Source organism: Coloeus monedula (assembly GCF_965178545.1).
Source record: "Coloeus monedula genome assembly, chromosome: 1".
Taxonomy (NCBI): domain Eukaryota; kingdom Metazoa; phylum Chordata; class Aves; order Passeriformes; family Corvidae; genus Coloeus; species Coloeus monedula.
This window is the reverse complement of record NC_138781.1, coordinates 74864565-74890879: the sequence shown is the minus strand read 5'-3', so window position 1 is coordinate 74890879 and position 26315 is coordinate 74864565. Positions and strand designations below refer to the sequence as shown.

The 26315-nt window shown below is 39.7% G+C and overlaps 1 protein-coding gene across 1 annotated transcript; it reads right to left on the bottom strand.

Annotated features, from left to right (window-relative positions):
• Positions 1-468: 468 nt before the first annotated feature.
• On the bottom strand, positions 469-25546 carry KDSR (3-ketodihydrosphingosine reductase). Its single transcript, XM_082280539.1, has 10 exons — positions 25300-25546; positions 18205-18294; positions 17004-17060; positions 11813-11878; positions 11572-11667; positions 10412-10603; positions 8605-8688; positions 6135-6218; positions 4231-4332; positions 469-3873 (listed from the first exon to the last, which is right to left on the bottom strand). Exons 1-10 carry the CDS (start codon positions 25405-25407, stop codon positions 3754-3756), a joined length of 999 nt encoding a protein of 332 aa, XP_082136665.1. The 5' UTR covers positions 25408-25546; the 3' UTR covers positions 469-3753.
• Between the last annotated feature and the right edge of the window lie 769 nt (positions 25547-26315).

Sequence of the window (26315 nt, the reverse complement as noted above, 5' to 3'; positions counted from 1 at the left end):
CATTGCTTGGCTCCTCATGATTCACAAGCACTTCCAGAGAGCACAAGCACTAGTTACATACTGGCAGTACCTTCAGCAACAAAGGCAGGTTTTGTCAATTTAATCTCACTTTCATTATAGATTGAGGATACTGGGTCTGCTGACAATACTCCGTCAAATTATTTACATCCTTTTTTACCTCTGCCCCAAGCTGCTAAAATGGAAGGATACGTTGCCTCCTCTGCTGTCCTAAAAATTAAGAGACTCTTGCTGAGCTAATCTCAGGTTTAAAAAAGAAAAACCCAGACCAAAAACCCGCACCATACCAAGCACTGCAAATTAATTTATCCATTGCTCTTCATCCTATCAAAGAACTGAAAAGTTACAGGCTTTGTTGATTCTCCATTTATTTTGAGAAATATAAAATATGAAAACTAGTTTACAGTTCTGGCACAAAAAAATGATGACGCAATAAGCACAACGTTTCTTTTTACAAATAACGCTATATATCTTTACCATTTAAAAGTGCCTAGAGTTTTTCACAGCAAATAAACTTTATTCACCTATATGTTTTTTCCTTATTAAAATATTAAATCTATTTAAATTGCACATGAACACCTTGGTGAAGTAAACTAGAAGTAAAATTATAATAAATCTGTATATAAAGCAAACAGTCATTAGAAACTACATGGAATGGAAAAGACTATAAAAGCCTAAATTGAATCTTAAAGACTGACCAAGAAAACAAGAGACAAGACACCAACTGATATGGCACAAGTGATTAAATTATTGACAATTAGACAATAAGTAGAAAGTAAAGCCTATTTGAAGATCGTCACGGATCTAACACACTGCTAAAACATTTTGATGCAGAGGTTTTGTAACATTTAAACTGGCAAGAGTTTTTCAACTGCTAAACATTTTTCCACAAGATTACAAGGCATCTCCTTCACTTTATATTGAACCTTAAAATGAGTACATTGGTAGATAGAGAATGTGCATAAGAAAACAAAATTTTACACCAAAGGCTGTAATTGACAAGTTACCTTGTTTTGACAGTAGAACAGTTGAGAAGTTTATCAGTTGAAATTAACATCACTAACTTGCAACAGCAGAAACTAGAACATTGAGATTATTCTTCTTGCTTTAAAAACCATACCTTATTCCAATTTCCACAATTGCTGAGGGGTTCAACCTGCAGTTTCACTGTCAATACAACCACTTAAGCTATGCAAAATCAGGTCTGCAAAACTGAAGCGTCTGTAGAACAGGGCCCTAACTTTCACCTGGTAGTCTTATTTATCCTTCACAGACACTTGCAATGAATTCTATCAGTCATTTTTGGGAGGTGAGTGGTGATCCAAGATGTCCAACCTGAAAGCTTTAGAGGCCCAGCTGCCATAGTGTTGTGTGTGCTCTGACCTTCTGGGTTATGTTTCTTAAACGCAAACCCTTTAACATTCCAAGCTGAAGATCCAAAAATTCAAAGGCTTACTGGTTTTAAGTCCTGACCTTGTTCAAGCCTGTGCTGGTTATTTACATAAGCATTTCTTTCAAACTCCAACACAACCAATTCACCCATTTTGGTATCTTTTGCAGGTGGTCAAAAGAGTATTTGATTTGCATCAAAACAAGAATAACATAGATCATAAGGTCTGAAGAAGTGTTCAAGGCCAGGTTGGATGGAGCTTTGAGCAACCTGGTCTAGCAGAAGGTGTCCCTGCCCATGGCAGTGGGGTTGGAAAGAGATGGTCTTTAAGGTCCCTTCCAACCCAGACCATTCCATGGTTCTATGAATAGCATTGTTATGTTGCTTTAAGAAACACAGCAATGTTGACAATGGATGTATGATGAATGCTCCTTTATGTCCTTCACATTAAGCAGCACAGGAAATACATATGCACACTAGATTTCTTTGCACTGAAGCCAAGCTGTTTAAAAATGCAGGAATACACTATATTCTCAAAGTTAGTGTTATATTATAGGCATGCACAACTTCACATATCTAAACAAAATCAGGAGGCAGGACCTGAAACATAGGCTTTGTGAAGAATTAAACAGTGCCTCAACATTTGCAATCTAATGAATTTTCACCACTTAAAATGAGAGCGCCAATGTGATCCTCCCCAAAAAATATGTTTATAACCAGGTATTAAAGCAAGTTTAGTCCATGTGAAGAAAATTTGAAAAGTGATCAACCTAATTCAGAGAGGGAAAATAAATAGCATCAATAAATTACATTCTAAGGTTTTCCAGTTAACCACCTATTATTTTTCATCTCAGTTTAATTGAATACCTCTTCTTAAATAGATACAGAGAATCTCTTAACAAAAGCAATCAAAATTTTGCCTATTTTGGTTGTTAAATATTACTTTCAAAGAAGTGAAAGTGCCCAGTTTTACACATAATTTTAGATTCAGAGTACTGAAGGAAAATGCAAATATGACATTGAAAACACAGCAGTTCTAACAAATACAAAATATGCAGCTTTTGAAAAAAAAAAGCAGCTCACAAGGCACTTACTATAGTGGTCCATTAAATAAACTGTATACATAGTGCACCCTTAAAACATCATTGTTATGCATCAAGCTTTTTCAGTGTTAAGTAAGATTTATTAGAAACAACCACTGGGTTCTGTGTATTCTGAAGCAGTTATTGAGCAGCCTTGCTTCGTATAATGTAAATGAAACAAATTAGAAGTGGGTCATATCAGGAGAGTATTTTATGTAATTTCTCATGTGAAAGCTTTTCCGTGCAGTGGTAAAATGTAATGTGGAAGGCCATTCTGACACACACCTCTCCCTCTGCCTGACCCCTCTGCCCTAAAAAGCTACATTCCTGCTACTGGAAGAGCCTGGCATTTTAATTACCATTGATTCTATAATCAACTATTGGTTTGGCTCATCATTTGCAGCTTTGAAATTAATGTGCATAACAGTACCATTAAGCCACTTTCCTTTCCAGAGCAAAAACTGGCAGATTAAGTATCTGTAAAAATTGTACATTGTTCAGTGGCTTAAAATGCTGAGTCATAACTGACGTACTTGATACTGGTTTGATTTTTTTTTTTTTGTTCACAACATACTTCAAGGGCCAGAAGAGCTACAGACCCAATCACATCTCCTAGCATTTCTCTGTGGGAACGGGTTCTTCATCTCCCTTGAGAAAGTATGCATATATTAAACCATACTTTTTAATTACTCCCACACTGAGAAAGCTTGGATCATACAAATGTATTTGCCATCTCCAGGTTTCCACAGTCATATGTTGGACAGAATAAGGAAAGCTGTCATTGACAGAAGGATCTGTAGATTGGCCAAAGGAAGAGTTAACATTCTAAATCAAAAGCAGTCCCAAAACGTTAGCAAAAGGTACCAACTTGTTCAGGGGACTTCAATCTACTTCAGCCTGGTCTGTCATGGTACTTATTTCATCCATAAGCACCCAAGCGAGAAAACTTAAGTATTTGTCCAGAATTACCGCACATAGTCCATTCTCAAATTCTACTTTGCAGATCACTTACAAGCTCCCCAAATTCTTTCCAGCTCAAATCACCAAAAAAAAAAAGGTATCTAATCCTCATTCACACTTTTGCATAGTTTGGCATTTTCTGGATTTGTACTTTTGTTTTTTCTTTCATAGCTTTTGAGGGGACTCCTCTGTCACACATGCAAGTCCTTCCAGTCTAAATCCTTCAAGAGCAAAACTGAGTCCCACTTAAGCAGCAAGCTGTCCAGGACTGCTTGACATCCTTCTTTCCACTCAAAGTAAGGATTACTCAGTTTTATCTGCACTTTCAGATTTTTCCCTTTGCATCATGCAGCGACGAACTATGCTGTCAAAACTTCCTAGGTAAAACAGGCCAATGATGCGAAAAACGCCCATGCAAACAACCTGGAAACAGAGAGAAACAGCTTTCAATTCATTTAGGATCCTGGATTGCAGTGTATTACTGAATCATAAAATTAAAAAAATAAAAAAGAAGTTCTAGGCAGGCATGTTATATAATCTTCAGAAAACAAACTTACCAAACCAAGCTAACTATGTAACAGCTCAGGACTGAGCAGCAGGAAATATTCTTACTCACCAATCTGCTGCTTCAGCTTGGAAATACTACTGCAGTTTCCTAAACCCAAGTGCCACAGCATTAACAGCCATTTGATGAAAAAATAATCCATCCTTGCATAATGTTCTACATTCTAAAAGCATTTTAAACTATCAGAAATTATGAAAACTAATCCCAAATCCTACCTGCTGAAGACCTTCAGTAATAGAAGTGACTGGTGACATTCCACTTGTCAATATTGACAGCATGTAACCATCTGATCCAACTGAGCTGTTGAAGTTCCCTTGCTGGATGGAAGGATTAAGAAAAGAAAAAGTAATTTACTCAGTTGTGGCTAATCATGATATGTCTTATTTCAACAGCTATTCTTGATGGACACAGGTGACTGACATCACTAACAACAAATATTTTAATGTAAAAAAAATACTACCCGAATTAAGAAACAAAATATTCAAAAATATTTGGGGCTATATAGCACCATTCTAAAATGCATTCACTTAAAAATGGAAAAGGAAGCTAACGTCTCTTAAATTACTGCAGATTTTTACAAGACATAAAGGCTGTGAATTTCTTCTTGAGGCATGTTTACTTGTAGAGAAGATGCATGACAATCCTCACAGCTATAAGCATATTTCAGAAACGGAATGATACCCTCACTCTATTAGATCACCAATCACTACTATAATTGTGTGACAAATACCACTTGCCCTTTGTTAAAATTAGGTTACTTATCACATGAGATTTGGCAAGGGGATGTATTTCAAAAGCTAGGTATCAGGTTCTTCTTCACCTATATCAAGGATTTTTAACTGCAAGACACAGATTGTTAAACAATTCAGCTGGCAGAAAAGTGGGGACAGACACCAGGAAGAGACCCAAGCAACCAAACAACTTTAATTACTTAACAGAAAAATTGCAGTTCTACAGCTCTTACTCCCAGGCTTCTCTCATTTGTTTCCATTTGACTTTATGCCAGAAAACAGACTTTCTGAAACCTTGTGGGACTAAATCTATGGAATGTGGAAGTGACAGGAGAAGGTGGTGTTCCTGGATCAGGGTTAGGGGTGAATCTATGCAAAGTAGTAGAGGTTATTAGATGTGGTTATTTCCCAACACACACCTGAGAGTACACAGACACCGTCTCGTTTCTATTTCAGTCTCTCAGCTGATGGCTAGAGTCCATAAAGATCATGTCTGAACTAATACATGATCCGAAGTGTACAAAGTATGGTATAGATACACCAGATGCTTAAGATGAGAGAGGAGATTAGTTTTCCTTAATCACCAGAGGAGAACACTGTGTTGAGGTAGTACTTGCTTTTAAAACAAAATCAGACATAATTTTGTGTTTATGAGCTGTATTTGTGAAAATACTGTAAAAACTTCACAATTGAACACCTGTGTAGATGCAAACCATGTTGAAGATCAAGAGTGTTTGGAACTGCAACGTAATTGCAGGTTTTAGGATTCAATGTGTGTGCTTTATGATCGTGAAATTTCATGTTTGTTTCTATTCTGAGGTGCTTTATTAAGCACACAGGCATTCCCTAGCACAAAACATTGAAAAAAAAATCCTCAGAAAGGCAATACACTAAGAACAGCATTTTATGTATTTTAATCACTCATAAATCACAGTCTTCGGATATTAAAAGCCAAAAGAGATCAAGTGCCTTCCTTTATTGTAAAATTATTTTTATATGAACTCATCTTCAAGAAAAATGAGAGAGTACAACAAGCTTTTGAGGTTAGACAAATGGTATTTGATACATAAAAAGTCAATAGAATTTAGTGCTTTCAAGTTGGTCATAATCCATCTTTGAGACATTGCATCATACTGATGCATCGTTTTTTTCTGTCTGTGTACAACTTCGGATACCTTTTACTTCTGAGAGATTGTATAAAATCATTTGTGGGCACAGTGGCAAGAGAAGAGTAAAGAAAACAGCTCTTGTTCAAACTAACCTAAGAGAACTGTTTTGTGTTAATTGGTTTTGCATTTAGCTTAGCCATTATCTTATGGTCCTTAGGCAAGCACGATGTGATCCCAGCCTCTTCAACACAGAACATGCTCAAAAAACAATTTACTTACTATGGCATCTTTCACTATAACTCTGGCGACTTGTTCTGCTTGGCAAACAGATGAGGTTTCAGAAATCAGCTTCGTCTCTAAGGGCTTTAATAGAAAAACACCCATTTAAGTTTGACTAACAACACACAGGAAAGAAAAACATGAATGTCAGATTTTGGGTTTGGGTCTTTTGTCACAGATGACATCGTTGCTAGCAAGTGGTACCATACTGTCACCTAAACACCCATTTAAACAAAGGTATAAGCACATTCATAAATAATTGTCCAATTTTAAAAAGGGAAATGACAACTTTTCCTTGAGTAGTACTATTTCGTATATAGTTTATTACTACTATGAAAGTGTGTCTTTTCCCCAAGTATTTTATTTTCAGTAGAAGCTATCAAAATGCTTGAACTATATTTCCTCAATACCTATACTAGGTCATTTATGGTTTTTGCCACAAATGAAGTAAAAGATTGGCCTGAAATATTTTAAAATCCTATAAAACAGCTTGCTTTTATTTTTTTTTCATGCCTACTCTAATACTGGGACTAATTTAATTCTGAGATTATTATTTTTTAAAAAGCACTTGTAGGGAAAAGTTGAGCAACTGCAGGTTTCTCGTCATCAATTCCAAGTACTACAGTAATTAAATTTCACAGAAAGGGGCCTATTCCCAATATCTGTAGAATTATGAGTTCTGATTTCATCAACCACGCTCATTGAATTTTATTTTTTTTAGTGGGTGTATTTTAAGGGTGGCCAGGGGCACATCAGTGTTTTTGCCAGCAGAAATCACAGAAAAAAACCTTTCACATGCCTTCCTACAGTGATATGGCTTATGTCATCAGATCTCCATTTCACAGCCCCTACTTATTTTTGAGTTTATGGGCCAGTATCAAACAAATCTGAATGAGATATACGGATATCAACAGTAATTCAAATACTCTAAATCTGGGAAAAAAATAGCAGCTGCTCAGGAGCAACAGGTAATGTTAATGACAAGTTGGGAATAAGGCAGGCAGAAATCAGATGTTAAATACTTGATCTGGCTGCTCAGCTGGCCAAGGCACGGCTGGCATTTGTGAAGCCGCTACCTCAAAAAAAAAAAAAAAAAAAAAAAAAAGCTCACTGATTAAACACAGGAAAGCTGTATCCTAGCTCCTGACATTTTCTATTTTCTTTTACTATATTCAATGATTACAGAGAAAAAAAGGAGATGCAAGGTACAGGCACATGTTCTAAGTAGTATTAAATATTAATAGTAATTCAGCAGTATTAAATAAATGCAACAATAAACGAGTATCTGAAATGTCAGAGCAGTGCAATATTGCAGAGATTTAAGGTACACTATCATGCTAGGAGCAAGTCATCCAAAGAGGTCATGTAGGCTAAAACAAGGCATAATTCTCTCCTAAAAGACAAGACTTTTTTGACAAATAAGATAAATCTCTCTGAATCTCTTTCAAAGAGAAATCTTAGATGAACAGTACATTCTGCTGGTGCCTGCTGGTTCCCTGAAATAGGCTATTATGAAGGAAAAAATCCTAGAGAATATGCAAGCTATACAAGTATCTGCAGATGTCTAATTCTGGCACTTTATGCGGATGTGTGGGAGTATACATTTAATACAGAATATCTGTATCAAGAAATGATGAAGTAAGAACTGTGTTATACAATCCCTACTGATTCCTATTCAAAGGGTGAAAGACAAAATGGAATTCAAACTCAATTTCCAATTATACATGATGGTGCCTGCTGAAAAGATGATAGCCTTAGATACCAGATTTCTAGTTCACAGTATGCAAATAAAAAATAAGAGATTTTTTTCTGGTTACCTGATGCTTTAGTCTGAACAGGGGGCCTGAATGTGATTTTTAGAATTATACTTCACATGTATGGACACGGCAAATGACAAGAGGTGACTAAAGGTCAAAACTTTCACTTTTAAGGCAATCCAAATGAAAAAGGCCTGCTGCTGAAACATCCTTCTGAGAAGTGATATTGTCATTTCCACTATGAACACAGTGCAAGAGAGTTTCCTTTCGACCGTAACACTAGAGAACAGGCATTACTGAACGGGGTCATTACATGCATTCATACAACATGATTTAGGTTGCAGGCTCCACTGAAGGAACTGAAGTTTATTTCAATCTGTCACATCTATCACAACAACCACACATTATCAAAGATGCAAAACAGGAATATTATTTTTTGGTTAATAAAGCTTTAATATCAAAACAAATAGTGATTTTACAGTTTACCATTCCACACCAATATTCTGATTGTAAGCAGGGATACTCTGCAATGGTTCAGATCTTAAAGGTAAGTCGTTCTTAAAGCCTCAGAACAAGAAACTATACAAAATTACCCTACAAGCTATATAACTCTGCGTAGTTAAAAACTGATAAAACTGAAGTGTCTAAAAGTACTTCTTAAAATCTTAATATGCTTTAAAAATGGTGATTTCAAAAACTGAAGCACAATTTACCTTTGTTTTACTTTCTTCTGCAAAGCCAGGAGTGTCAGTATCTGGAGGATAGGCCACTGTTACGTAGACATTATAAGGTTTTACCTGTGTTTTACAAAAGCATTAAATGTTATCTTAATAGTGACAGCCTTTACATGTCCCTTATAATTTTATTAATTTCTCTTGTAATTAAGAAATTCAGCAAGCATGAATTTGAATTGCCTCTAGGGTTAAGTATTCAGCACTTACAAGACTTGCAGCTTTGTCAACTGAGAAACAAACCAACAAAGATTTTTAAAAGGTGGTTGTGATGCTTTTTCTAGTAAGTCTCTAAAGCCTTTGCAAATTATATGATGAATCCCAGTGGTTCTCAAGACATTTGGGAAGAATATTAGAGTAGTTTAGGTCTATAACTTCACCAATTTCAATTTCTAAAGGAAGACAAACCATTGTCAAATATCAGTACCCAGCATTTATAAACACAAGGCCAAAAAGGCTTTCACTGAGGGGAAAAAACCAACAAAAATGTAAAATTCAAATTTGTTATCTTTAAGAGGTATACTCAAGTCTCAAGGCTTTTCAACCCATGCTATAAACTTGCAAGAGGTCAACTCTAAGGAGACAAAAAATAATTGGAAAATGTGAGGGAAAATGGAAAGTCTTACATCAAGGATTGTATTTAGTTATGTATTTGTATATACGTGTCATGGAATTACATCACTTAGTGCAATACTATTCAGAAACTGCTACAAAGCAAATCTGTACTCCAATACAAATAAAAAAAGCTTTTAATGAAAATATTCAGAGGGCTATGATAAAGCAAAGTGTTTGTAAAACACTAACATTTTTATTTAGATTATGAAACATTCTATATTGAAAACACTTACTCAAATACCACATCACACGCCCATAGACACCCTATTTTTAGTCTTGAATAATTCAGTCTTCACAAAAGTATCTGCCACCAGTCTGAAGAAAGACCCTGCATTCACACTGCTCTATTTGGCAGACCAGAAGTGATTCCTGGCAGTTTTACCCCACATTCTTATCCTGATCAAGGCACACAACAGGGGCTATGCAACGTCTAGAACCAAAGACAGGCATTTTATATATAAACACTTAATAATGCAAATACACATTCTCAACAGAAAAATGACACAAGTAATTTTCAAATCAGTTTTATTTGTCTTACTGCACTGTAGTCACCCACCTTGTTCCACTGAATAACGAAAATGGTGTTTGTTTGGTTTTGGTCTTAAAACAACCATAAGTTTAGATCACCGCAGTATAAAAAGCTCAAATATATATCAAAATATAGAAGGGTGAGTCACTGTCAACCCTGGTGTTTTTTTTGGTGGACAATCCTCAAATTCTAACTTGTTACATATGGTTCACATACCACTTACCATGGACTCTCAAACAAACTGGCAATCATTGGCCTGTCTCTCATGCATCCATGTGGTATCTTCAACACCATTCTGCACTTAGGACCTTGAAGAAGGCTTTTAATCACAAGTCTTAAAAATCTAGTCCTTTTAGTTAAAATGAAAGATTAAAAAAATGTCTGCACATGTGGTCATACTCAGTTCTAGGAACAGATTCAATCTATTCCCTCTTACACAATTGAAATCCGGTTCGTTTCTGTGACCCCGTGCAGAGCAACAGCATTGGACTGCTGCCAGATGAGGGCAAGTAACACACACATATTAGCAATGCTGCACAATACAAAAAAACCCAACCCAAACCTATTTAAATGAAAATGTCCTGTGCTGACAGTTAAAACGAAATTGTTTCTAATCAAAATTACTTAACATTATTGCACACATACCTCCATTTGCAGGGCTTCAGCCAACCCTCGAAGAGCAAATTTTGTTGGAGAATAAGCTGTATAACCAAACAGGCCTAACTGCCCAGCCTGAGATGATACAAACACAATCCTTCCCATCCTTCGCTCCTTCATGGTAGCGATTACTGCTCGGCTCGGGTAAACACTTCCCAGGTAATTGACTGCCATTAATCTCTGTACAAACAATATTAATATTTCAGTATTTGAGCCACAGATCCAGAATCCTTCAGCTGTTTGGTCTTATTTATCACAAAACCCCTTATTTCAGTCTGCTTTAATAATCAGTTCACCAGATCTGTTCTGGCAAAAGAAACAACTGTTTTCTATTCTACAGCTTCATAAACTGTTTTATAGCTAAAAATCTCACTTCAAGCCAAAAGAAATCTTGTAAGTCTTAATAGCATCCAGGATACTGATAATACTGTGAACCATATGGCTTTGAAGGAAAAAAGAAGAATATATGAGGGAAAATCTAACCTGAACAGTCTCCAGGAAGCAATCCATTTATGCATGATGCATGAAAACATACTGAAAGTTTAAAGAGCTTTCTAAAACAGGAAACAGGAAAAATGCTACGTATTTACACATTTCAGAGATTTTATTCTTTGCCAGGATCAAGGGAAGTCTTTAATTTCACTCTCTACAAGACCTAAAACACAACTGATAGACTATACAAGCAACAAAACGGATGATTCAAATTTATTATAAAATTATGCCCATTATTTAGTATTTTCAGATGACTCAGCATTATCTGTAGATGAATGGAGGTCTGAGGGCTGCAGGCATAAAGTAACCAAAATACAGGTGTTTTGGGGTTGCATTTTGTCTTTTCATCAGAGCAGCAGCTTCTCAAGCTGAAACAATTTGTGCATCTCAGAACTGAAGACTGGTAGCAGCTGCATTTTTCTTAAACACATTAAAAATATTTTTGAAAAATCTTCAACAGAAAAAAATGAAACTATGTGAAATCATTAGGGGAGAAGTTAGAGGCAACCCTTGCAAATCTGAAGAGGTTCTGACAGCTAGCACAAGTCAAGTATAACACTGTCCAAGTCTGCAAAGACACAGGAATGCAATCTAATTATTAGAATGGTTAAATAAGAAATTATCATATGATGAAATAAAAAAGTATGCTCACTCACTTCAAAAGAATTCACTTCAATATCCTCAAATTTTCCTGTAACTGATGTTCCTGCACAGTTTACAAGCATGTCAACTGGCCCCAGCTTCTCCTGAGCCTGGAAAAGGCGACAGAGGTTAGGATACTTTTTAAGAGGAAAAAACCTTCCTATATCACCATAGCATACAAGAAACTATTTCCAACAGAAATACAACACAGAGAGATAAGTTTAAGATATATAGGTGAAGCAGTTATTTTCTCACCTGTTTTAGAACATTCTCCACCTGTTCGTAGTCTTTAGACACATCAACAGAAATACAAAGTACGACCTAGAAAAGAAAAGTGAAAGCACATTTTCACAAGACACTAAGTCCAGAAACTGTTGACTCCGAGCCTTTCAAAAGAAAAAAAGTCCAATGTCATTATCTTTTCCACAAAAAAAGTCTTTTTGACAAGATACTCTGCACTTTTTCCACACTGGAGAAAGCAATCTCTGCTCCCTCCAAGCTCCTCCCCCTCACACACAGGTTCTAGTACAATAAAGATTACATTAAGAACAAATAAGCACCTCATGATCTTCAAAGCAGCTACTCATGTGCAAAGTATAATTTCTAATTCATTGTACTAAGACACACGATTGATGGAATTATTTACATGAAGTTTAGTAAAAGCTATTTTAACTAAGGCAATCAAAATTCCCCAGTGATATATTTAACTTTCATCAGCTAAACACAAGTCAAACCATTTGTGTGGCTTAGAGTCATCTTTAAAGAAAAAAGTTTTTTCCACCTCATAGCAAGGCATGGTTGCAGTGTATCCTGAAACTGCAGCACCAGCACTGCAAAAACAATCTGTTCCAAAATTTAGAAAGCAAGCGTTAAAAACCCACTGATTTTAGTACTTGCAATGTACACTACCTCATTTCATTTTTTTTTAAAGAATAATAGTAAACCTAGTTGCATAATATTTAATTGGGACACCTCAAGGACAAAACAAAAAAAAAATTATATGAGAAACTGACACATTGCACAGTGTCATTGATATCTAAAAAAAGCAAAGTACTGTGTACATACCTACTCCTTGTCTGATAATCAGACATTAAGGTGTTTAGTTTGAAAGATACAGAAAAATTAAAGTAACCAGGGAAGAAAGAAGCAGAGGGGAGGGGTGGGCAGGCAGGATGAAGGAAAACAGGTGATAGTGATATGGTTTTCTTGCAGCTAAAAGTCAGACCCTATTTTCCTTGAAAGTTACTGACTATTTTCAGCAAGATGGTCTCAGAATCTAGGTTTTGAAGCACCTTCAAGTCAACTTCTGGCCAAAGAAAGCACTGCTTCTTTTAGGTTACCACTTCCAAACTGTAAGACTGCTGCAAATGCCAGGTGCTAAACAAATAAGCTACTCTGTCTGCTAAGCCATCAACAGAGCTCTGGGGCAATTCCTCATCTTGAAAAGAAAAGCCATCTCCTATTGCAATAGAAGGAGGGATTCCTGTATTCTTGTTCCAACTTCTATCCTTTCTGTTACTTTGGTCAACTAATTTAAAGACAGAGGTGAAAAAAAACAAAGTCATCAGTAGTTTGTAACAAGCATGCTCATGAATACTTACAGAGCACATGGGCACACACACAAAAAAGGCTTACCACAGTGTAACTAACTGCTTTGGCAGCCAGTGATTTGTCAGTCCTGACCCTGGTCAGACTGTGACACTTCTTAGCTGCATAACCAGATTCTGCCTGCCATTCCTGTACAGCAGGTTGGCTATTCCTGCCTCCCAGCATTGTGTGTAGTTGGACATCAGAGTAAACTTGTGGCACAAGTTATTGGCAGGAATCCCCTTAAGGCACTTATTACATTTTGGAAACATTTACCTTTTCTTGAGTTTAAGAAAGCAGCAGTTGAATGCAAACAACATTGAATTATTATTTGGATGTCTTTGCCAAGATCAGTGAGGAGATTAAGCAAATCACAGTTCTTTACAAAAATTGGAGCAATTTGTTAATTTAACAGATTGCATAGATTAGTTACACTGTGAACAACACACTTGGGAACTACCATAGCTTTGACTGACTGCTATCACATTTTACAATTCACCTCTTTGCTTCTATTATCTCACATTCTTTCTGCTACCATATACTAATTAGCTTCACTCCAAACCATGGACTTTCGATCCACATCCAGGACACAGAATATGCTACCGGAAGTAGTCTTACGCCCAGCCCTGCTCATTACATTTTGTTCTAAATATTGCATGGTGCTGGATCATTAATAAAGCTTTCCCAATAAAAGATCAACTCAACCCCCAGTAAAGTAACTGGGAATATTCTCAATTAGAAAAAGGATTTTAAAAATAACGGGAAAAGCCTCTAAGGGTAAGGATCTTGCTCCAGCGCACACCTACATCCACAAAGGCTGCACCATCTAAATCACATGCAAATGTGAAACATTAAACATACATAAAGGTCACACTATGGTTGTCAGTGCAACTTGGTTTCCAGTATGTATCCAAGAGCTGAAGGGTGACAGCACATGCCCAAGAAAAAAGTAATCTGTGCTGAGGATCTCTGCCTCTTAGCTTGACATGGGACTATTCAATGTCTTCAATGCACAAAGAGATCTGCAGGAAGTTTGCAGATGGCACCAAGCTTGGTGGTGCAACTGACACACGTGAAGGACAGGATGCCGTCCAGAGGGACCTGGACAATCCTGAGAAGTGATGAGCCCTTGGGAATCTCATGAAATTCAAAAAGGCCAAGTACAAGGTGCTGCACCTGGATTGGAGCAATCCCCCCTTATTGATGCAGGCTGGGGGATGAGCAGATGGAGAGCAGCCCTTGTGAGAAGGGCTTGGGGGTGCCAGTGGATGAGAGGCTGGGCATGACCTGGCAACGTGTGCTTGCAGCCCAGAAAGGCAATGGTGCCCTGGGCTGCATCCAAAGCAGCGTGGGCAGCAGGGAGAGGGAGGGGATTCTGCCCCCCTGCTCTGCTCTGGTGAGACCCCACCTGGAGCACTGCATCCAGCTCTGGGGCCCCAGCACAGGAAGGACATGGACCTGCTGGAGTGAATCCAGAGGAGAGCCATGGAAATGACCAGAGGGCTGGAGTACCTCTCTTATGAAGACAGGCTGAGAGAGCTGGGGTTGTGGAGCATGGAAGAGGCTCCAGGCAAACCTTACAGCTGCCTTTCAGTACCTAAAGGGGGCCTAAAAGAAAGTTGAAGGTGGGCATGTAATTATAGGACAAGAGGAAATGGCTTTAAAATAAAAGACAGTAGGTTTAGATTAGATACTAGGAAGAAATTCTTTACTGTGAGGCACTGGCACAGGTTGCCCAGAGAAGCTGTGGATGCCTCATTCCTGAAAGTGTTCAAGACCAGCTTGGACGGGGCTCTGAGCAACTTGGTCTAATGGAAAGTGTCCCTGTCCACAGCAGGGGAATTGGAACTAGACATCTTTAAGGTGCCTTCCAGCCCAAAACATACTGTGATTCCATGGTCTAGTAAAGGTAACAGTCTGTGTATGTTATCCATACCAGACATCCACTGTGGATACAAAAATGCTGCTAGCAAGGATTTTCTTGCTATTTTCTAAGTCCGTGAGAGACTTTTCCCTCTCACGGAAGAGGCAGCAGAGTTATGTGAACAACCAAACACCTGCAGCCTTGAAAAGTCTTGTTTATGGTACAGTAGAAAAATATTTTGACAATGGATGTTTTAGGATTTTCGCCAATCACCCCAAGGGGTGGCTGATCCCTTGTCCAATTAGACTATGAAGAAAAAAGTCTATAAAAGAGTTTGTAAAATAATTAAATAAATCAATCTTGCTGCACAATTCCTGCCTGCTGGATCTTCTTCTCCTCCTCCCTATGGCTGCGGGACACGGTGATATACCCTAGTAAAAAAAAAAAAATCAACTTTCTCTACAGCCTTTCAGTAATCCTTTTGTACTGCTTCTCTGTTCATCTACTGTCACTTTCCAGCTCGTGATCTGCTGTTCCAGTGCAAGCCCTGCCCCAGACTTCCTGTTCTGTTCTTTGCATTCAGATCAGTCAGGCTTCCCTGAGACCACATCCACAACCCAACAACAGCTACAGAAGAGCCAGCCGGCCCATCACCTCCGCTGCCTACTGCTTAACCTGGCTGCCAGCCTAAAAATGCTTCTGCAAAAAAAGTCCCAGTCAGTCCACACTGGAGCTTGCTCAACCTTGAAAGTACTTTTGGAGATTTTCACTGAAACTCCTAGGAACATGCACCAAGTAATACTCTTCTAAAAAGTCTGCATCTATCAAGCTAGGACAGATTTTAACAAGAACATCCTGCCTGACACAGTGTTTGACAAGGGATTAACTGTAATGCTAAGCTTGGGAAACTGCTAGAGCAGCTAAAAGAAAATGGTTATCAGGATTTTTTTTAATGGGCAAAATACAGCTTCTCCTCACCTCAAATGGCTTAGATTTTCAAACAAAGTTGATCTGAGTAAGGCAGCATGCACAGAAAAAAAAAATCAGCTTGAGCCATTTGATAAAAGTATAAGGAAGCAAAGACAGAATCTTATCTTATAAATGGAAATATTAAAAAATTTTGTATCAGCTACTATAATGCAAATATTATTGTCTTACTGCGCAAATATTCAGCTTTTTTCATTGCTTCTTTTCAACAGAATATCTAACTTAACAATTCAAATCCCTTTTCATGGACAAATAAATTGCTTCTATTTGTGATCATCCACAAAGTTCTGGAACACAAGAAGTCAAAGATGTTAATTTAATAGTTTCAATACTATTTCCCCTCTCCATTATTAGTACTGAGAAAAAATTATTTTAACATTTCACCTCAAGGTTGCATGCTTTGAACACAGCAAACTTAGCTATTCTAAGCTAGTACTTCTGCAAGCTCTAAAACCACTGCCTTTATGCATGAGCGCATTATCTATTCAGCAAAGCAGCTTCTACGTTTAGAAGTCTCAGAACTTCACAAATTTAAGTTGTGTAACTGGTACAGTACTTAGTCAGGAAATGGAACAAAAGTATGATGTAGTGAAATAAACCTGGGAACAAGCAACTAAACTTCTTTCCCAAGATAGATGGTGTATTTATGAATTGCAAAAAACCAAGATATTTGAGGGAAAAAAATTTGGTTCTTCCACTTCATTTGAAAGAATAATATGCTCATCAAGTGACAGTAAATTGCAGCTATCCAAAAAAGCATTCTACACCTACAGATGAAGACATCTTCTTCTAAGAAAAGCAGGCTAATGCACTAGCTAGGCAACATCAAATATAGCAAGAGCTCAGAACATCTCACGTAAACAGACACCATGATACTCCTGAATCCAAATACTGAGTCCTCACTCATTTTTGTCAAACAGCTTTGTTTTAAAGACAGGACCAGTGAAGTGTGTTGTAGTGACTGTCTTAAACAAAACACACAACAGCCCCTCTTGGCAGTGACCTTACCTGCTTGTCATTAACAGAGTACTTTTCTATCTCCTTCTTCGTCTGCAACAGCTTGTTCTGAAATGGACACAAAGACAAAAAGCATTGTGGTTTTGAGAGCAGTGTTAGTCCCCAGTACTTCAGTAAGGCTTAAAAACATTCCCTAAAGCCCCCCGAAGTTATCCTCAACCAGTTACAGCATTTTACGGTCATTTTGAAGACTTAGGAATATATGAAAACATGAAATTTATCACGAACTCACTTCACTATTTTTCACTTTGTGTTCTAAAGCCAGTAATGACTTCTATAGATTTAATGCTTTTGTTTTGTGCTACAGAGAGCACCTAAGACTGTAGGTATTGATTCTTCTACTTTATTTTGGCTCTATTTTGTATGTATGTAATATTACATAAACTCTCCTGCAGCAGAATCACTGAAAATCACTGAAAATCACAGAAATAATCAAACCCCAAAAATTTGGTAAATTCTAATTGTAATAATCCTTTCAAGAAAAATTATCTTAATTCTAACTTAATTCAAGGTTATGTAAAGTAAGTTCTCAAGTGTAAGTAAATTATCAAATCAGCTGGGACTGAGGGCCCCCCCAAAATTAAGTGCTTTTGTTTCCAGAATATTTAGGTTTTTCTCAACAAATAAAACAACAGCCTGTTATGAAAACAGAGAGTACTTCTGTTTTCATAACTACTGCTGAATTCCGAATACCTCTTAGTTAAAAAACAACAACAATAGCAACAATCCAACAAAGCAATGGTTTTTCCTCCAAAGCTGTCCTGATGAAGAGTTTTCCACTAGTAAAAAATATGATATAATGCTGATTTGACATCAGTATATTTTGTGACTTTTAGAGATGATTAAATTCCCAGATGGCACTTACCATAGGGAAATTCTATAGTTTTAACCAATATAGGGGTTTTCCTGATTTTGTGCTCTGGCACAGATCTAGACAATGATATAATAAATGCCATTAACAAAAGCAATAGCACCGGCAAAGTTTTAAGGCAAGCTAATCACAAATTCCATGTTGGGCTATGCTTCTTAAAAAGGCAGCCACCTCTGCTATTCAAATGCATTAATTTGGAATGCTTAGGGTCCCCTTAAAATATACACTGAAGAAGTATGAATAATCACCAATGCCAAAAGTATTCCCCATCTATACAGATTTTGTGAACAGTTTAGCCAGTAAAATCACACATACACTTACCTCATCCCTTGCAATCAGTGTTATGAAAGCACCTTGCTTATAGCATTCAATAGCAATACATTTTCCAATTCCACTGGAGCCTCCAGTTACCTAAAAGTTATTTGAAAATGGCAGTGTTAGTCCACTATTCTCATTCCTTCCCCCAGTATGTATGAGTCAGATCACATGAAAATTCTAAAAACATACTGAGGTTAAAATATCACCAGATGAGATACGAATACAGGAGATGCACTAAAATTAGCTTACCTATAGAGTATGAACGAAACGTAAGATCTGAATAGATCAATGAGCCTTTGTTTCTACCCTAAACTCAGTTTTACCTCAGTGGTAATTTTTGGTCATTTCTGTTGTCAGGCACACTTAGACCACTCCCACGTAGGCACTCTCACGTGTTCCGTAGCCTATCTCTAACAGCGCGTTGTTAAAAGTCTCAAATCACTATTAATGCCATAACAGTGCCATTACATACTGCCCCTTCATACCTGGCCACAGTAGAAATTATTTCTAATATCAGCTATTGCAGATTGTCTTCTGAAGATGTCATCATGTAAACAAAAACAGAAAACATCTTCTTATTAAAACAAAAAATCCCATTAATTCAACAGTTGGCCCTTTGTAGCCTATTTCTCAGTCCCCCAGTCAGAACCTTGAACTGCCCCCATGCCATCCTGCTATTTCAGTTTAGTGGGGATGCCACCACCTAAACTTCCATGATCTTTTCTTCTTCCTTCAAGCTGTAACACCTGGATAGTCTTATATGCAAGCAGGAAGTCAATATTTTGTTAATATCACACAAATACAGGCTGATGGGTACGATGCAGGACTGTACCCTGCTAAACGATACCAACACACAGGTGAAGGTCACCTTACCACCTCCCTCACTACCCTCAATAAATCTACTTATGAACTGCCTGTGGAACAAGATGTAGATGACAATCCTGACCTCTCTTTTTGACTAAAATAAAAATGGCTGTCCGATATCTTTAGGTGACTAGGATGAGTCTCAGTCTGTACATGCCTTCGGTTCTCACCCACTGGTATCTTCCTTATATACCCAAGTTATTTGAATTTCCCTTAAACAGCATATTAAAAGTGATATTGAGAAAATATTGGAACAAAATACCTAGAAGCAGTTACTGTCAAGAAAAATACATTGATGAAATGAGTTTGGAAGAATTGGAAAAAGATGAAATTCATATTTCTCAGGAAATCATAATCTTTTGCTCTTTATCTAAACCTTTCCAAAGACTCCAGTGAAAGGTTACCTCCTCCATTTTAAGAAAATGAAGGCATTGAGCTAATTCGTGTAAGAACAAGATCCCAATCTCTAACTGCACATCCTATCAAAAGCCTTGTGTTGTCTCCTCATTAGGCAATGTCTCAGTTTTGTTTTCAGAGATGCATTATCCTCAAAATTCTTTCCACTCCCAGAGGCAATAAAGTCAGAAGAACATTCCCATGAGTAACTAAACTCTTCTTTCATTTGAGTATTTTACCACCAGCCTTCAAAAACAGCTTAGTGCAAATAAAATAATCCCAGCAAAGATTTACAACACAATCCACATTTTCTGACTGGTTCATCTTCAGCCACAAATGGGCCAAGAATGGGTGTAGCACTCACAAAGACTAATTCCAGCTCTTTAGGCTTCCTCTGTTATTAGAGAGAACTGCTTCAGATTAACTTCTAATTGACTCTGCAAGATCAGCTTCACACCACACCCACCTTTGAGGATAACTCCAAGATGTGTGCCCTGCTCTAGAAACGTGACTCTGTCTGTAGTATTATGAACCAAGGATGATGGCTTTCAGTGTAAATTAAATCCATAAGAGTGCAAATGTTAATTATTGATTAATTAAGGTGGCAGAACCACAGAATTAATTTAATGCTTCATGATGGAAAGAAGTAACAAATACAATGAAATTCCTAAAATAGACTGCAATATTCCAATACATATCTGAAAAGATTAAAATAGTTCGATACATTCAGGTAGAGCTCAGATGCAGAGCATGTGTGAGGTGCTTCTACAGGTCAGCAGCAGGTACATCAGCACTAATCAATGGGCATGGAAGACTGCTCCAATTCTAATTTTTGGTGAGACAGCTGATTACTACCAGCACAGACTGGTGACTGTCATGAATGGGTCAACTACACTAGTGCTTGAGGAATTCTCTGCAGGTGAAGGTACTGGCACCAAGCCTCCAGCTCATCAAACAACACTAATGTTCATTTCAGAAAGGCAATGTCTGAAGTCATGCAAGAAACAGAAAAAGAAAGTTTTTACTCACAGTCACACCCAAGAACACCGGACAGAGCTCATGTCAGATTGATCGACGATACACTGCAATATCAATTAGCTGGGAACTTTAGCATTTAGGTGGGAGGCTGCTACAAGCACGTGGGAGGTTGTTACTAATACACACATCTTTCAGTAACATTCACCATGAGTGCTAATGTAATAGCAAAAAAAAATAAAAATCCCCAACACTAATGAAAAGTTTGCTTTGTGCTACAATGAAGTTAACCTAAGCAAATCTAGGTAGGTAGGGAAGTTCCTAACGCAGATGCTCAGAACTAACAAAAGAGCACACACCTACTCTGGTAAAGACAACATTATTACAATTAGCCTTGTAGCCAATGGTTCTACACTGCTACTACCTTTAATTAATTCCAGACATTTGAATTGCCACCAATCCCATTTTTAAATTTTACTGTAACTCAGCCTCAGAGGAGTTAGCAAAAATAAGAATCTGGACACTGCAACTCGAATCACAGATTAATTTTTTGACAAGAAGGAACAATTAAAACTTAGTATTAATTCAGATGTTCAGAATGCAGTACTATTAGCCCCTGAGCAGTGTTACTGATCTGCTTCTATGCTTAAAAAGAACAGGTACCAAACTAGCTATTCTAAAAAGTGTCCAACTTCTTGAGCTATGATCCTCAATAAGAGAGTTCAATTTTTAAGAATCATAGGGTTTTTTTCCCCCTTAGAAATGGAAACGGTGGGGTGAGGTACAGAGAATTGATCTATTAGAGCTTCAAATTTGAGATACTGGAAATTCACTTCAATTGGTGAGACAGTCTGAATCCAAATTAACTAAACTGTCATCAGGAATGATCAAAATCAAGACTTAATGTGGTGTCTCCAATAGACCTTACTAACTTTCTCTTAGAACTGGTTGCAAGCTGGCTTCATGCTTTTAGACAGTGCTCTGTTAGAAGGTTCTGCTGAAGCAGAACAGGCCTTTAATCTGCTCTAAGAGGTTAGCACACCTGACTCAAAATGACCTCTTGTCGAACCACTCGGATGTGTCCAAACCACAGATCTTATCACTCCCAGCACAGGGGTGATGGTGCTGCGACACCAAGATGGGCCATCCTTAAAGCCAACTGCAGTTACCAGGCCGGGTTCTGCACAGAACTGGGGAAACTGCTGGACTAGAGATGACCCATGTGCAGGAGGGTTTGGCACAATCGTCCTGAACTATGTCCACATGAAAAAGGGCCCTTGACAAACTGAATGGGAGACAGTCCCAGGCAGGCATCTTTCCATTTCCTGCCATCACTAATCCACGCTTTGATAAACTGCATTCATAACACTGAGACCTCAGGGGTTTGGGTTTTTCTCAGAAATTCAACTTGGTTTTAGAAAGATTAAGGCTGAAACAAGGGGAGGTGATTAGCATTAATATTTCAGCAAAGAGTTTTTAAACATCAGTCAAAAACTTTTGTAGAGAAATTGAAGAGAAAACGTGTATAGAGCAGGTGAAGCATCCCTGACAAAGGGCAGTTAAATGTGGTCTGAGTGAGCTCAGTGCAAACAAAGCAGTGGTGACTGACTGCCTTAGCCTATTTTCATATTCTTGTCTACTGTTATAGCCAGCTACCAAAATACTAGCTAATTCTTACAGAATCCATGATGTGCTAGTCTGTAGCCTGAGACCAAAGGAGAGAGTTAAAGCCAATGACAAAATAAGAGATGTATAAAACTGCCTTCTGAATTTCGAAGCACAAAGAAGTTCAGCACATGAAGCTGCAGCTCTACCACACAAAAATAACTTCTATACCCTTTATTTAAGAACACTTTCCTAGTCATGCTAGAAGTAAAGAAGTTTTAAGCATCTAAGAAGCATTTTGTTTAAAATAAGCTAAACCTAATGCCTGAGCCAATTTAAGAGCAGAGAAGCCCTTACCGTTTAATGGTGCTAGCTGGGGTAAAGAAAATACATAGCAGATAAGGACAGGGTGGGGGGGGAACCCACAAGATTAGACGATGAGTAATTTGGAGTTCTCTAGACTCTCACTCTGAATAGTACTCCTATTCTTTTCTAAGAAAAAGAGACTCTTAGAATTCTATGATTTCTCCAGAAACCATGTCTCGCCTAACACAGCAAGGGCTTCCATGATGCAAATGACCCCGGGAGAGGACAAAGAAAAAAATCCCAGTTTTCTGCTTCAAATTCCTATCCCAAATGGCAGCCACAGTCAGTTATTTAGCCATAACTCAAACATGTACTAACCATAACTGTTAGGAGTGAAGAGAAATAATTTTTCTGAAGGATTAAAAGTGAAAAGAATGCTGACTAAAGTTGAAAATTCAATAACTGGTATGTAACAGCATCTGAAGTTGTCCAATGACCTTCCTTCAGAAATGTAACAGATACATTTTCATTATACTTTAAACAGGCCGCAGGAAAGAAATGTTTCTAGGGAAGACTGACTTTTTCTACTTCAGTAAAGCAATCTATTCAAGTATATTTTGAAAAATTATATTTAGTGTGCAATGACAATCACTTGCCCTCTTGAAAGAGCTCAAGCAGCTATATATGCAATTTGTAGGTCATTATCCTTCCATTATTTCAACAATGGGTTTAACTGAGGCCTGATACTTAAGCAGATTTTGATTTTTTTCTGTGAGAAGACTTCAAAGAAGCCCTTACATAATGTTACGGTCCTTAAATATTTTTATGAAGTCTCTCAGTCATTTCAGTAGCAGAGAACATTCACTCCCAGCATATGATCAAAGAATCCACTTTACACACACAACATGGAAAGTCTTCTTGAACAGTATTTCTGATTTACATTACCATCATCCAACACTTTTCCTTATACATGACATTAGGGAATCTGAAATCCACATGTACAAGTGTCAAGAATTATTAACAGCATCTACACATCTAAGAACTAGTGACCTCCAACCAATTGTTCCACATTTCATTAGTTTGCACGAACAATTTAAGAGCATTACTGAAGTAAAAAAAAAAAAAAAAAAGCAGTTCCACAAGTGGTGGCATCAATAAAACTAGTTGCCTGCGATTTTTATCATCAAGTTGGATGTATCTTACAGCCTTTTTCTTCATCAATATGTTTATATAGTTACTTTTCGAGTTGAACTCCTAATTTTACAGGACTTGCAGGAATACTGTTTTTTACACCTCCGCTAGTACCAAATTGAGCTTAAACTGCTAATTAGCAGCAGTGGTTACAGGGAGGCTTCTCCAACAAGAATAGTCTCATTTTCAATGTGAACTTGTTTAAATGAACCCTTCTGATTAGAAGAACCAGCATAGCAGCTTTTAAAGAGTTTAATCACTATACAGAATGAACAAAACTTCGTGTTATCACTGCATATGTAAATAAATAAAACCAAGCAAAGAAACAAAAAAGAAATAAAATCCATTTAGCTTTTTATGTTTGCTATTCTATTTCTTCATAAACGTCACAGAAAGCTCATAAATCTCCCTCACCTCTGCTTTATAATCATTACTCCTGTGGGGAAAGAGCCATAACCCGAGAACCTTAATGCAACCTTGAACACACCTCACACAGAACATGATGCTGTAAAGCCACTTACAGCACCCAAGTTAACACCTACTGCATAAAGCAACTTGGGAGCACTGTTGCAACTTGAAAACATCGAAATCATTCTGGGGACAGCTCCATCCTCCAAAGAGGAACTCCGAAAAATAATAATGAAAAAACCAAACCAAAACTACTCACTTACAGTAAATTTAAACAAAGAGTAAACTGCAGCTTCTCTGCACAGCACATACCCTGGAGATATGGAGATAAACTAAGAAATCTGATTCTAGGACCCTGAATCTTTGAACCGCTTAACTCATTTGCTGTCATGTGCTTAAATTCACTATTGTGATTCCTCTGAAAGCACCTGGACAGTATTCCCCTTTCTTCGGTCTCCCTCCTCCCAAGCCACATACTCATGCAACTTCCAGTGGTTTCCTACTCATGGACTCTTTCAACAGTATGCTCTTCCAAAGACTTCCTTCTACCACCTTGTCAAAATATTGCTCAAAGACATCCATATCGACGTGCTTAAAGATGAAAGGGCGCCCAAGTGTCATCTGACCACTTCCTTTGTATTGGTTTTTCCATTTCCTCATATCTGACTTGGTTTTTTAGACCAAGGAAATCATAATTTGGCCTTTGGTCTATGCGTGTGTACACACACCACTTGACTACCCTGGGAGATGCTGAAAGAAAAGAAAACTCAAGGTAACCGGTGGCTTGGGGCGTACAAAAGGAATGTCTCAAAAAGCCAGCGCAAAGACTGGAAGATGGTGACTCAGACCATCGCCTTAAGCCAACCGGGACACACAGCGGTTGTCAGAGCCATGGGGACAGGTCATTTCCTTATCGCCCGGCACTTGTGGCTCCCGTGTTTTGGTAGCTCGGGGTGCCACCGCCAGCTTTCCACGATTCCTCTCGGACCCGCGGGCACCTCCAAGGCTGGCACTGACCGGCCCCCAGTCCCGCTCCGGGTGCCCCCAAACCTCCCTTCCCTGCCGAGAGCCTTCCCCGCTCTCCCCGCTCCTGCAGCGGGATTCCTGCAGCCATACCCCCGGCTGCCAGCGGGGCACTGGCCGCAGCCTGCGCCCCCACCTCGGAGCGAGCGGCTTCCTTCCTTCCTTCCATCCCTTTCCCGGCGCAGGGCGGGCGGCTCGGGAGCCCCCCCGCTGCCTCCCCCATCGCCGAGGCCGAGCGGCAGCGCCCTCCCGCTGCCTCCTCCCGCGGCGGAGCGGGACGGCGACAGGGGATCCCGGCCCCGTACCCTTCCCGAGGGGCGCCGCACTCACCACGACGTGCGCGCCGGGCAGCTTGAGAGACTTGGGGCTGATAAGCGGCGACACCATGTAGAGGAGGAGGACGAAGGCCACGATGAAGGCGGCGGCCAGGAGCAGCATGGCTCGGGCTGCGCCGGCGGAGAAGGAGCAGCGGGCGGGCGGCCGGGGGGCCGAGCCCCTCGGGCGGGTGCAGCGGCGCGGGGGTCGCGGGGCCGCCCGTCCGCCTGCCCGTGCCGCGGCGAGACCGGCGGAGACGGCACTGCCGCGGCGGGAGGGAGGCAGGGAGCGAGCGCGGCGCGGAGGAGGCGGACGGCGGGAGGAGGGGCAGGGCCCGGCCGCCGCGCCGCCGCCCGATTGGCTGCCGCGGCGGGGCGCGGGCCCGCGCGCCGCGATTGGCCGGCGGCCGGGGGGCGGGCGCGCGCGGGTTGGCGGCGCGGCGGGGCCGGGCCCGCGGATTGGAGCGCGCGCTGCTCCCGGGGTCACGGACGGAGGCAAAGGGCGGCGGGAAGCGGGAGCCGCTCCCGGGCCGGAGCGCGCCCCCTACGGGGCAGCGGCGGCGCCGTGCGGCCGCCCCCCGGGGTGTCTGCCCGCGGCGGCCTCTCCGGAGGGGACCGAAGGGCGGCCCCGGTCAGGAGAGCCCGATCTTGGCGGCCGTACCGGCAGCTCTTCGCGACACGGCTGCGTGAGGGCCGGCCCCTGCCCGTGGGCTCGCCGTTGCCGCCCACCCCGAGATGGGCGGTGCGCGGCATCTCGCCTCGGGGGCGTGGGTTCCGAGTTCGCCCTGGATGCCCCGTCCGTGAGGAGGAAACCACCGGCTTCGGGAGGGGAAGGGAAAAAAACCCTGATGTTGGTTAATCATAGAATCATAGGATGGCTTAGGTTCCAAGGGACCTTAAAGATCATCTCGTTCCAATGTCCCTGCCGTGGGCAGGAGCACCTTCCACTAGACCAGGCTGCTCGAAGCTCCGTCCAGCCTGAGCACTGCCGGTCATGGGTCATCCACAGCTTCTCTGAGCAACCTCTTCCAG

Coding starts and splice junctions, on each gene's coding strand:
- KDSR (XM_082280539.1), bottom strand. CDS start 25,407: ATGCTGCTCCTGGCCGCCGCCTTCATCGTGGCCTTCGTCCTCCTCCTC. Junction 17,061..18,204: donor CACTGATTGCAAGGGATGAG/GTAAGTGTATGT, acceptor TGTCCATTTCAG/AACAAGCTGTTGCAGACGAA. Junction 11,668..11,812: donor TGGAGAATGTTCTAAAACAG/GTGAGAAAATAA, acceptor CGCCTTTTCCAG/GCTCAGGAGAAGCTGGGGCC.